Source organism: Gymnodraco acuticeps, unplaced genomic scaffold (genome assembly GCF_902827175.1).
Source record: "Gymnodraco acuticeps unplaced genomic scaffold, fGymAcu1.1, whole genome shotgun sequence".
Classification (NCBI taxonomy): Eukaryota; Metazoa; Chordata; class Actinopteri; order Perciformes; family Bathydraconidae; genus Gymnodraco; species Gymnodraco acuticeps.
In genome coordinates this window covers 4,434,678-4,448,355 of record NW_022989985.1, presented here as the reverse complement: position 1 = coordinate 4,448,355, position 13,678 = coordinate 4,434,678, and the positions used below count along the sequence as shown (strand labels likewise).

Genomic DNA, 13,678 nt, shown 5'->3' with positions numbered 1-13,678 from the left:
ATTGTTCTCTCTCCATTGACTTCAATACATAATTTTTCCAAAATAAGGTCCCATGGACCGGAAGTAGATGGGCGTGACTTCGCCTCTCTATGCTCTACTGCCCCTGTCCAGGTCCGCCCCTGGAATGATTGCTTTCAAAGTTACAGTTCTTATCTGTCTTTTTTCAAAGTAACCAACAAAAAAACAACCAACTTTCTGACCATTTTGCTGTTTTGCGAAATCATGTTTCAAGTAGGCCTAGTTTTGGCGACACTCGGGTTAAACTTTAACGCTCCCTGAGCTCGAGGACAGGAGGCGGAAGAGGTGTGTTTTCTCTACTAAACACACAACAAAGCGAGGTTGCCTCTAAATGGCGAAAACACACAAAGAGCAGCAGACCTCAGGAGATTAGCAGGAAAAGTAACGGTAGGGAATAAGGAAAAGGGAAGAGCACAAATAAAACTCGAGTGACGTTTTGTGTCTGCGGGACCGTGAACGCACCTCCGCCTGAATGCTGTTGAGGAAACTTCTGCCGTTAAAAGACGGGAACATCAACAAAAAACGCGTTTACAACCAGAAATCAAAGACACCAAAGACCTCTGTTTGATCAAATACATGCAATCAAACCTCATCTGTTAAGATTTAGGTAAGTATTTGCATTGTCTGATTATTATAAATAGATACATATATGCTATGCTGATATATGCTGCTAACATTTGTTTCAAGTGGTCATTTGACACAGGTCTGGTGGTCCTCCTCAGCTGACTGTGTGTGTGTGTGTGTGTGTGTGTGTGTGTGTGTGTGTGTGTGTGTGTGTGTGTGTGTGTGTGTGTGTGGGTGTGTGTGTGTGTGTGTGTGTGTGTGTGTGGTGTGTGTGTGTGTGTGTGTGTGTGTGTGTGTGTGTGTGTGTGTGTGTGTGTGTGTGTGTGTGTGTGTGTGTGTGTGTGTGTGTGTGTGTGTGTGTGTGTGTGTGTGTGTGTGTGTGTGTGTGTGTGTGTGTGGTGTGTTCAGTGTCTGATGCCAGCAGGATGGGGAACAGCAGCAGCGACAGGTCCGGGAGTCAGGGTGAGAGGTCAGACAGGGAGCAGGGAGGCAAGGAGGCCCGTCCCAACATCCTGATGGACAGCTCAGAGGACGCAGACCTGTTCCAGAGAGAAGATACAAAGGTACACCGGTGGAAGAAGTACTCAGATCTTAAGTAGAAGTACCAGAGTGTAGGAATACTCTGTTAAGTACAATTCCTGCATACATGTTACTCAGGTAAAACTACAAAAGTATTAGCATCAAAATATACTTAAAGTAGCAACAGTCCAAGTACTCATTATGCAGATCGGCCCATCCCAAAAATAATATATGATATGTTTTATTATACTTATTGATGTTGTGTTTATCAAAGCTGGTAAAGGTGCAGCTAGTTTTAATGACTTGTTATACTGCAGGGTAGCTTGTACATTTTACACCAGATGTAACTAAGGTCCTATTTAAGTGTTTATATTTCACATCATTAATCCAAATTAAAGTATCTATAGGTGTTAAATAATTGTTGAGGAGTATTTTTGCAGATACACTTCATTGCTGAAAACTAGTGGGGAAGAAGTAGAATACAAATTAAATACCAGTAAAGTACAAATCCCTGACAATTGTACTTAAGTACAGTACTTGAGTATATGTACTTAGTTACTTTACACCACTGCAAAGGTGTTGTACCTGTAAGAACCTGGCTGTATGTTATTAAACCTTTAAATAAATAACACATTTTCAAATATCTATAACATTGGACCTCTGTGTGTTTTGCAGATTTCAGTTCCATGCTACCTATTTTATATCTGCACATCTTTTCCACTTTCAATTATGTTCCCATAATCGTTCCAATTATCTCTTGTGAGGATTGTGCACAAAACTAGCTGAAAATCAAAGAGTTTGCAAGAAATAAACATTTTTATAGCATTAAAAACACACACACCACTAAACTGCTTCTTCAGCTGCCTCTGTTCAGAGAGGAAATGTTGTTATGGTCCATGTGATCTCATTATTAACATGGCAAAAATACATTGATATCATGCCGTCCAGGCTCCAGAGGAAATCCAGGAGTTTCTGGCCTGGCAGCACGACCTGGAGAGCGAAAGCAAGAGTCCAACTCAGGCCAGACCGACTGTGTTCAGGTGGACGGGGGCCGCCAAGGAGGTCTTTGTGTCGGGATCCTTCAACAACTGGGCCACCAAGATCCCTCTCAACAAGAGGTAGTGTGACTCAGGGTTTGTAAATCCTGGATTTGTTTGCTATGATGGAAATATAACACGTGGTTTCCTTTTTAAACGCAGTCAAAAAAACTTTGTGGCTATTGTGGATCTACCGGAGGGAGAGCACCAGTACAAGTTCTCTGTAGACGGGCAGTGGACCCTGGACCCTACTGGGGTGAGTGGAGGTTTTAAAGTAGCCCGCGTTTTTGTTTAATATATAATAATACAACATGAAGAAATCATAGATCACCATGATATTTTGTATAAATAATCATGAGTAATGGGGATTTATTGACTAAGCGGGTAAAGGTAAATAATAGAACTGCTAGAAAATGCAGATAGATCATGAAAATGACATCACTTCACCTTCAAAACCAGAAAAAACACAACTTACAATATCAAAAATCTAAGATGATAGCTTTTTCCCATATCACAATATCAATAAATTGCCCAGCCCTACATTATAAATAGTTTGTAGAAATGCCCTTTCCACTATCTAAAGGGTCTGTATCACATTACTCTTTTTTTATAGGCCGTGACGACGTCTAAAACTGGCACAGTGAATAATGTCATCCAGGTGAAGACGACTGACTTTGAGGTCTTTGACGCCCTCAGGATCGACTCAGAGGACACTGAAGATATATCAGGTATAAATTCATTTATAACTACTTTTAGACTGTTCAGATACTATTAAAAAGTTATTTCATTTGCTTTAAATATAGAAAGTATGCCATTAGAGAACAAATACATTGTGTTACTCTTAATCTGCTGCAGTAAACCTTGAGCAATGAATTTGTACTGGCTAAGCAAACCTTTCCTTTATGTTAAATGGCAGACCGAAATGTGGTGAACAAAGTAAGATATCAAGGTCACAACATCAATATTGATCTATGAGATCATGATGATTTGTTGTAAAATGTATGCAGAAGCTAGTATGCTGGCACGTTAATTTCAAGTGGGTCGGATGGTTTTAAAACAGCCCTCTTTAAAGCTAATGTACTCCACTCTATATAGCACAGATCTAGTACAGGTATATTAAATACTTAAATTAAGATTTAGATAACCATTTTTTATATTTCAGAATCAAGTTCTAGCTTCCATATTGTGTAAGTGCAAGTCAAATGTTTATGACTTTTATTGTTTCTATTTTTTGTATGCTGTCATGAGAAATGTTATGTAAAATGTATGTGTCAATCATTGTTTTTAAATAATGCTCTCATAACTGAGCCAACACAAAGTGACACAAGGTATTGCTATTGTTACCTTAATCATCTTTTTGTGTGGGAGAGAAACTCCTTTTTGTTGGGATACTTTGGGATTTTCGCCTTTGCAGACCGTTTACATGCACAAAAACCTATACAACACACAGAGAAGCATTATAGAAAAGCACAAGATGGCGCCTTTAATCATTTTGTACTGAAATGGACCAATGTGTGGGAAATAAAGTTGAATTGAAATTGATTTTATATTATTATTTTGTATCTATGACTGGGTTTAATCAGTTTTGTGTGTGACTCCTTCCCCAGACTTGTCCAGTTCTCCTCCTGGCCCGTACCTACAGGAAGCGTATGTGATAAAGCCCGAAGACAAGATCAAATATCCTCCCATCTTACCCCCCCACCTGCTGCAGGTGCTGCTCAACAAGGACACAAGCATCTCTGTGAGTACACGCTCCATGAAGGACACGTTTCTCTCTTGTAACGATACTTTGAGATTAAAGGTCTCATGTCATGGCCATTTCTACTGATCATAATTCCATTGTTGAGGTCTACTAGAATAGATGTACACTGTTCCAAAATCACATTGGTTTTCTCATACAGCATCTCTGTATAGTATGTGTATTCACTCTCTGTCCTACACGCCTTGTTGGAGCTCCTGCCCCCCACCCCCCTCCATATGAGCCCACTGTGCTCTGATGTGTGTTTATGTGTTACAATGGCATTTGTTAGCAACCAGAAAATGACACCAGTAATGACAAACAGATGAGAATGCTGCGTGGGGTCTGGGTGCCGTGTTGGCGGGACATTGCGGGGCTCGCTGCTGCTCGAGGTGCGGACAGTGTGAGCTGGCTTACTGGCATCGTTTCCTGGTTGCTGCGTGGGGTCTGCGAGACAGCGAGACACCGTGAAACTCAGCCTGAACTCAGCCTGAGCAGTGAGCACACACACTAACTCTTTCACAGTGTCACGCTGTCTCAGGCTGAGAAATCCGCAGAGCTGCTGCTGAGAAAATACAAGGCTGAGTGTGTGTGTGTGTGTGTGTGTGTGTGTAAGGAGCTCCACGGATTGGTCCATTTGGACCTGGGTATGGTCACGTCACTATACTCAGGAAGAAAAAAATGGAAAAAGAAAAATCTCCAACGAGGCGTTCTGGGGCAGCATAGACAGGTATTTTCTGTGTTAAGAGTTTTACTCGCTACAGGGTGTACTTTGAGGGTTTGTGACTCTGCAGACCGTTTACATGCAGAAAAAGCTACATAACACACAAGGGGACGGGTAATAACCCGAAAAGCATGACATGGGACATTTAAGTCAAATTGTTCCTCTTTCTGAATCTCCCTCAGTGTGACCCGACGCTGCTTCCAGAGCCAAACCACGTGATGCTCAATCACCTGTATGCCCTCTCCATCAAGGTAACAAATCCTGCTGTGGCGTGTTTATTATTATTACTTATAAGTTATCCTCAATTAAAATGTAACTTTATTAATGTTCAATGAGCTAAAATTAGAAGGGAGTACAATCAAATGTACTGCCATTTGACTTAAAACATAAATAAACAATTGAAATAGATGGTCCGTAAATCACAGTTACTTACAACAAATACCTACAGTAACAAGAGAAGGAAAGGAATACAAATACATAATAATTCACCGTCAAAGACCCGCATTACCTTCCTCACATCTGTTTATTCTTCCTTTATCCATCATTTTTACCTGGAAAAAATATTCAAACAACCCTTTAAATGATATTGTAGAGAATTCCATGATGTGACCCCAACCTCTGAATGCAAAGCTGCTTTTAAAGTAGTCTGTGCATAATATAATGAAAGATTCCCTCCTCCCTCACAGCAAGACCAAGGGGAAATGATGCATGAACTCCCGATGCATTAAACACAGAATGGGGTTTAATCAAACCGTCATATACATGTTATTGATCACCATAAAGAGACCCTAATATTTGATCCTGCATTTCAAGCATTTGTCATACAACATGCATCAAATGTCGGACAACAAATAAGTGTATGACTTTATTTTGAAAGGACCAAAATCAGTGATTGTATACTATAATATCTTAATTTGAATCTAAAACGTTATATCGGATTTCCCTTATTTTCTGTTGTTAAGCAAACTATAATGTATTTCCTCACCATCATACAAACTGTTTTTGCTGTGGGTCACATTTTACAATTATACAATTTCCAATTACATCTATATGTAAAGTCAATTAATTTGTGTTTAAGCCTCATTCAAAAACCCTTGTTGTCCTGGTCTCTTAGGACGGGGTGATGGTCCTCAGTGCAACGCACCGATACAAGAAGAAGTATGTGACCACTCTTCTTTACAAGCCCATATAACCCACAGAGCCGTGATCCAGACTCTTATTTTGAAATGCTCAATCTGTTGTTGTTCACAGCTGCTGCTTTGATTATTGTATTTTTTAAATACCTTCCTGATATCGATTTAAAACATTTGCTTAATCTACTTTTACCATGCTGTACTCTCAAATTTGGAAAATATTTTAAAGTTGAACTTGATGCTGAATGTTTGTCAATATGATCTAGCAGTAACAACCTACAGCTTCCTTTCTTATGAAGACCGAAGTATCGCTATAAACCAACATCTCCAAAAGACAATAGAGCAGCAAGTGGATGTTCTCTTATAGATATTATATATATATTTTCATTCTTACCTCAATTGACCTAGATATGTCAATAGATTTGTATTTGATAAAGAGACCAAACACTTAATGCATAAGTGGAAAGCTGAAGTGTTAGTGTGCTTTACAAATTAAACTCACCTGGAATTGTTAAATAAAACTGACTGTAGAAATGGAAACGCTAACAATGCGATAAGCAACATACGAGTGCAAACGGACACGAGGATAGAAAGGGGTTGACGTTCCCACACTGAGAATCTCACATTCATTTTTTATTTCATACTGATGCTTTTGTACAAAATCAAGCTCCTTTTACTCCAATTTGTGTGTAAAGCTTTATAAAATAATTAAAAAATCATACATGTTCTCGCGTTGGTGTTTGTGTGTTGTATAACTCAGTTGACACAGTGGACTTTGGAGTCCAGGTTCTTGTTCTCAGGCTTGTACGTGCTCTGAGCAAAGCAGTGAGCCGCCACCCGGTCGCACTCACACACCGCAGCCTGGCACTTGTTGTTGAACGCTGCAGAGAAAGAAAAAGTCATGAAACTGACAAATAGCTTCTCAAACATAACAAAACATAACGCTCAATCACTCAAACTTTATCACTGACTCTCTCTGAAAGTGCTGTAAAATGGGAGGGCATTTGTTTGCAGTGTAGGGATTCCACAGCTGTATAATACCTAAATATAGCCGTTTTTTCACACACACGCTCACAAACACACACCATTTTCTGATTGCATACTGTCAAATGTCCTATCCAAACAAGTGTTGAGCCTTACTGAAGTTGAGTTAGGGCTGCAATAATGTAATTATAGTTTAATTGGTCAATTATTTGTTGGGTTAATTGTTTGGTCTTTGTCAGAAGATGGAGATAAATGTCCAACTCAGATTCTGAAAGTCCGAAGTGATATCTTTAAAGAAAACCAAATAACCAGCGTTTATTAGAAAACATCTACTTTTGACATCTTTGCACGTAACAACTATTCGCTTATCAAAACAGTAGGCAATTATTTGAACATCCTTGGTCTAATCGCTGTGTTCGTTGTTTAGTCTGATACCTGAGCAGGTCAACGCCTTATTTGAGCAGGTGAAATCATAAGCAAGAACATAGGGAAGGTCAGCAAACGCCATGCATCCAGGAGCCTTTCTGCTGGATGCATAGCAGTTGTCATGAACTTTACAGCAGCTGAGAACACAGAAGGAAAGGAGAAAACAACATTAATCCTAACCAAAATGACTTTTTAAAATAAAAATTATGAGTGGAAGACAAAACGGCTGCTGCTTGCTTACGCATCCACTTCATCTATAGGGAATCCCTTCCCCCCGAAGCCGCACCAGCAGCCGTAGTTGTTGTACTTCAAGGGGCTCGTGCCGGGCTGAGCGCAGCTGACCATATTCCCAAACTGCCATAAGGCTCTGGGCAGCAGCGCGCCACTGGCCACACAAGCTACGAGAGACAGAAAAACAAATACACATGATTGTCAGGAAATAATTTGCCCTCTGATGCAGATGGACGGCCGCTATGTCCCTTAGGGAGGGGCTGTACTAGCATTGTGGTTACCAGTTTGACCGACCGGGCAACTCTCGGTCCGAGATAGTTATTGTTGGACCTGGAACACATCCTTCTCGGGGTGTAGATGACCCAGAGCCATAACCGACAACTAAAGTTGATTCAGTGTCCTCAGCGGTTTAGTCCATCTATTGAAGAATGTTGATTATTACACTCCAAACTAGTTCAAACCTCGAACTACAGGAGAGTTCTTCAGAATTGATCTGGCATGGCATCTCAACCTGTCAACTCGTGGCCCTTTGACATGTCTTGTGAATTCTCCGGCCGAAGCGCCAAATAAACAGTCAGTGTTTGCCACTCCTCGTGTCTCTCTGAGTCCTGTTTCCAATTGCTTCAGAAGTTTCCCTCACAGATGAACAAATTACTATCCTTAGAAGAGATTTACAACAGTGATACAGAATTCATTTTGTATTTAAATAATTGTTCCACCAACAAAGGCTACACATGCCTTTCTGTGCCGAAAATGCACGTTCCCCCCCCCCTTTTTGTGACTTTTAAAATTAATAAACTAATGTGAAAACCAGATATCCATAAATATTTAATTAATCTATTTTTTTGATAGGAAATATGCAATTTCACATAGATCCAATAAAGACCATAATAATAGTACTTTAATGTATATAGTGATGTTATGACCCTGGGTCATTAGGTCATTTGTGTATGGATATTTTCCCTCCTCCTGTGAGAGTCTGTGTGTGGCTATGTGTGGGTGCTTCTCAATGTCGAGGAAAGCTGCTCTAGAGCCACTATTTCAAGGATACTACGTCATTGAGTGCCGCCGAACGACTGTTGTTAAATTATTATTTAATAAAAGAAATTAGGTGCTGCACGATTAGTTATTACCTATAGCTAATGTTCAACTCGTGTCCATGGTTGGGCTACATGTGCAGTGCAATTACAATATACAGCTTTCTATTTTATAACATTACAATACACTACAATGTAGAAATACATTGTAAAGACACTAAAATAAGGTAATACACGTACAAATGTGTCTCTACAATGTGGGGCTTTACAGTTGCCGGCGTCTACCATGCTCTTGTTACAATCTTGTTTTGGATATTTGGAAAGAGGTAGTGATGGCAGTTTGACACTGAAGCTTCGAACTGAGCTTCAACCCTGGACTTCCTATTCCATAGAAGCAGTGCTTCGAAGCTTGCTTCAAATCACGTGACATGTGACGTCCGAAGCAGCAACAACTGCTTCATTTCCTGAATGAATCAACTCACTGGTTCGCGGTCCATTCACGCGATTCAATGCACTGCCTCGTCTCGATTCTGACAGGTGACAGGTTGAAACAGTTTCAAATTTGAGCGCTTCAACACTTTATGACCGCTCTAAACAATGCACAATGTGTGGGTTGTTGTAGTAGTTTGCGTTAGGGATGTCCCGATCACCTTTTTTTGCTCCCGATCATTTGATTTTGACAATCTGCCGATACCGATTTTTCCCGATCCGATCTTTATGCAATGCATTAAGAGAAAAAAAAGGTAAAAAGCATTAAAGTTGTCCCTTAAGGTTATTTTATTTATTTAAATGACAGTACCAAACTATCCATTCTATCCAACATGGATATAGCTTCTTTCACAGCAGCATTGGATCAAAACAAAAATAAAGCTTATCAGTGGTCCACCACAAAATAACCATGTAAACAAATTGAGTGCAGAAACAAAACAAAAATAACTCTACTGGAAAGAGGTAGCTTGACTAGCTTCACAAGTTCACATTCAGTCACAAATAATAAAATAAAATAAAAATGTGGCTTGGTGCAGAATTCTAGCCTTAAGACTAACTAGTCTAGTAATAATGCAATGAACAACAGAGGCTCAACATAACATGAATAAACAAAGTATTATATTTCCATCTTACTGGAGTAACACAATTCAATAGTAATCAGCAGCGAACCACTTCAACACGTGTGTTTCGGTGTATTCACGGCATTCATTTTGTTATTCTACAGTATTGTTGTTTTATAGTTATTTGTTAATGTAACCCAATTTGTGTTCTTTGAAATTGAAAAGGATATCGCATTGTGTTTGTTACTTTCGTTGCAGTTGTATATGTCTTAAGTGTAATTTGCCTTGGCTTCCTATTTGTGGACATGCTTTTATTTTGAAGGAGAGGTAGCGCTGTTGACAGGAAGTTGTTGTTGCTTTGGAAACAACGTGACGGAGATTAACGGAGAAAAGTAATATCTACATATAAAGACGGAGAAAGTAAACGATAACGTTGATGGTTAAGTGTTAGCACCCCCCAAAGAGGCACAAGCTCTTACGTTGATATTGGAGATTTCAATAAGAAAAAAAAACGGGGGGAAAAAATTAAAAAACAAACAATCGTATTAGATTGGTCGTGTTGAACGTAGCTCTGTTCTTTCCACCACGCGGAACCTCCTTCTTGCAAACATTGCATCTGGCTGTTACACTGCCTTCGCTTTCAATTTTATAATACTTCCAAACTCCTGACATTTGCTCTGTCCCGACTCCCGAGTCACCAGCTGAACGTAGCCTCTCGTTAGCTTACTGCTACTATTAGACACTGCGCCCACTCTGTTGCCAGATTTGAGAGAAATAAGCAACCAGGTCTGAAAACAAACCCAAAAGAAGCAACACATGATGTTGTGTAATTTTAAACCAAAACTAAGGCCTCAGGATGACTTTAAGACGTGAACATGGTCATTTTTGTTTTGTAACATTAAATAAATAAATAAATAATTAAGGATTCCCGATCCCCGATCTTTTAAAAATCACGTGATCGGCTCCGATCCCCGATCACGTGATCGGATCGGGACATCTCTAGTTTGCGTTGTTGCTGTTGAGTTGTTGTTGGTATTGCATTTGATATAATTATAGAGCAAGCCAGGAAGAAAGATAGGTCGTTCTGGCTCGGGAAACACTTCGAAATGTGGAGAAGTTGTGAACAAAAAGACAATCAGTAATATAAAAACAGTTACATATTTCAAGGAATAGATAGCCCAGTGGGTAGAGCCGGCGGCCCGAATGCGGCGATGTCCTCCGCGCAGCTGGTTCAAAGCCCGGAATGGATGTATTTTAATCATTGCTTTTCAACTTTAATAACTGATAAAAGGCCCTCTCCTCCCAACATTTTTTCCAGCGCTCTCTAGTCTCTTCTCAACAACCCAATAATCAATCTTTAATTGCAAATAGAACATGATATTCAGTCTTGTGCATCGAATATTTTTCAAGGCAAAGATACGTTAAACCCACTGCAGCCTTGCACTTCGCCAGGAGAGGTCGCTGTAACTGAAGCTTCGAGAAATGAACCTATTTCCGACACAATTGTCCAAGTGGTTCGATGCTTCATTCAAAGCTTCATTTTGCCATCGCTAGAAAGAGGCTCCAATATTCCTCAGTAGAATAAAAAAAATACATAAAAGAGTACTATAGATATTTACACAAGCCTATTTACAATAAGTGTTAGTTTTTAAAGAGTGGTACAAAGTGTCTTACCGGTGAGAAGCAGCAGAAGAGCCGTCAGCTTCATGGCTGCAGTCAGAAGAACGTCAACTTTGGTGCAGCCGGTTATTTATATGAAGCTCAGCACAAGTTATTTTAGGAAGACTGGGTACTAGCCATATATCCATGGTATTTATACATTCACTCCGCAGCTGCATATAATCAGCTCATCACGGGTGTTGTTTTTAACCTATTACATTCACCTCATTCTCCAGCAGCCAATCACTGTGCTGCAGCCAAACTTTAACCTGTTAAGCACGAGAGACCCCGGTTCCGGGGGCCTCCTGCAATATCTTGCAGAAAACAGTGTCTGAGGGCATGTTCATTTAATAAACTATGAATGTTTTATATCCATGTAACGGGAAGAAACTCATCTAACTGATCATTTTAATTTTTTTTCTCCAAAAAAACCCCACAATGCTAACGCTGAGCCTCCGAATTAGCAACGAGCGAAAAATGTTAACAGATGACTGCACCGAAATTCACTCACAAAACCTTATTATTTATCTTTACTGCACATCTCAACACATCGTGAGGAGACACAGAATCAATGGGTACCCTCATTATCACGCAATGATACGAACTCTCGGAGATAATAACAAGAACACACATCAAAACATATGGAGCTAGTTAGCTAAAAACGGCCAGACTACCTATGCGGTAGTCTCGTCAAAAGTGATCTTCAATGGCATTAAAACGATCAAAACGATGCTGAAGTTAATCCATAGGTTAATCCAATGTGTCTGTGTCACTTTGAATGATTTCTGATAATCCATGAGCAATAAATCAGCTTTTCGGTTTTGAGATGTCAAACCTAGATTCCCCTTCGATTATATAGGCTCTAACGGTCAGAAAAAGATGTCACATGTCAAAATCGAACAGAGATAAGGAAAATCCACCCAAATGGCCCCAGAAGAGGTTTGTTTTGCTAAATCTGTCTAAAAAGGTCAAATATCACTTGTTTTGCATCAATCTTGATACAGGGTACTTATTATATGGTGTACTTTGGATTCCTAAAACTTTTAGTCTCCTAACCCATCATCCAAGGTTAGTTTTCACTATAAGTACAAAATATGTTTTGGACGGACACTATAATTTACAGTTTTTTACCATGTTCAATCTGAATTTTCTTTAAAATAAAAAACATCTATATTGATTCTGACTCTTCTACATCCAACTCACAGGTTTATCATTACTTTGAGAAAAAATATTATTAATGTAACCCTTTTAGAAGGGAAGATATGGTCATTTGTTCTGGGAATGTCATTTTCGAGCCTGAGACCTGAAAAACAGGCTCGGGGCTTAACAGGTTAAAATGGTTCTCCTCTCTCCTGCAGTCAGCTGTGATTTCAGGTTTTCATGCTGCCGCCCGCCTCCTCCCCATCCACCTCCTTTCATCATATCCAGTGCCAGGAGAGTTAATCCAAAGACCTCATCAGACCTCCTCTTCATCCCATCTCCTCATCAAATCCAGATCTTCAGCATCATCACCAGTGTCTAGAACCCGAGGGGTATGCTCACGGCTGCATTTCCCCCTTTAGATATACGATTTCAGGATCGGGGTCTAATCACCAAAGACTTAACATTTATCATATGACATGTGTCAATAAATGTTCTTTAAACAAAATGAAGTCTCTCCTGATTGAAATGACAGGAGGTGAGAAAAACTAGAAAAGCAGATAAGAAGGCGGCAGCTTTAAATAGGACTTACTTTCAGGTTTGAACATAAGTGCTCTGTGTTAACACATTCAATAACAAGTGTAACAGTTTGCAAATAGTACATATAATCAGTCTCTCAGACCTCCATGAAATGTCTTCCTTGAGACCAGTGTAAAGAAAACATCAACAATACACAACTGGGGTGTATCTTCTACATTTTTATTTTTGTCAAACACAATTTGTGCAGATAATGCCTCATAACATTTCAGAAAACATGTATTCCAAATAACATGGCAAAATTTGGTTTTTTTAAATGACTAATTTCAGTATTTTTCTGATTTATGGAGTGATGAAAAGATATATAACTTGCTAATGCATATTAGCATATAAAAGAACAATGCTTCTGTAATTAGGTAACGTTTTAAAGTTATGGGGAAGTTCAAACCCAGCTATTTCTAAGGAAAATATTCAGGAGAAAAAAAATGTGTTTATTATTATTATTAAAGGACCTATTCTCCCCTCCCAGGTTAACCTGTAGATTATATTTACAATTTATCTTCGATCCATCCCCATATTCTACACATTTCCTGATCAAATGATCTATTTCTGTTCTCTCTGTTTACTCTGTCCTTACTCAAGTTTTCCTTTTCCTTCTTTACATAGAAGTTGATTTAAGATAACCTTGCAACACACAGCTGTGTAAATAGCTCTCACTTTCAACAGAGTTCCCACGACTTTCCACTGGAAGTGTCACAGAAAGAAACAATATATTGTAGTGCTCTTTGTGAAATGTAAGTCATTATTAATTCAGAAAATCACTTTGGCTATAGAAACATCAAACTTTAACTTAAACTTTGAATAAAGGAAATATATTTGTTA

At 39.2% G+C, this 13,678-nt stretch overlaps 2 protein-coding genes across 2 annotated transcripts; one reads left to right on the top strand and one right to left on the bottom strand.

Annotated features, from left to right (window-relative positions):
- The first annotated feature begins 72 nt into the window (after nucleotides 1-72).
- Nucleotides 73-6,450, top strand: prkab1b (protein kinase, AMP-activated, beta 1 non-catalytic subunit, b). Its single transcript, XM_034212660.1, has 8 exons — nucleotides 73-625; nucleotides 991-1,145; nucleotides 2,050-2,219; nucleotides 2,301-2,394; nucleotides 2,752-2,866; nucleotides 3,746-3,879; nucleotides 4,783-4,851; nucleotides 5,715-6,450. Exons 2-8 carry the CDS (start codon nucleotides 1,008-1,010, stop codon nucleotides 5,790-5,792), a joined length of 798 nt encoding a protein of 265 aa, XP_034068551.1. The 5' UTR covers nucleotides 73-625; nucleotides 991-1,007; the 3' UTR covers nucleotides 5,793-6,450.
- On the bottom strand, nucleotides 6,357-11,254 carry pla2g1b (phospholipase A2, group IB (pancreas)). The gene is made up of 4 exons (XM_034212661.1): nucleotides 11,135-11,254; nucleotides 7,385-7,541; nucleotides 7,153-7,280; nucleotides 6,357-6,614 (listed from the first exon to the last, which is right to left on the bottom strand). The coding sequence occupies exons 1-4, from the start codon at nucleotides 11,166-11,168 to the stop codon at nucleotides 6,490-6,492; spliced, it is 444 nt and encodes a 147-aa protein (XP_034068552.1). The 5' UTR covers nucleotides 11,169-11,254; the 3' UTR covers nucleotides 6,357-6,489.
- Nucleotides 11,255-13,678: the final 2,424 nt, after the last annotated feature.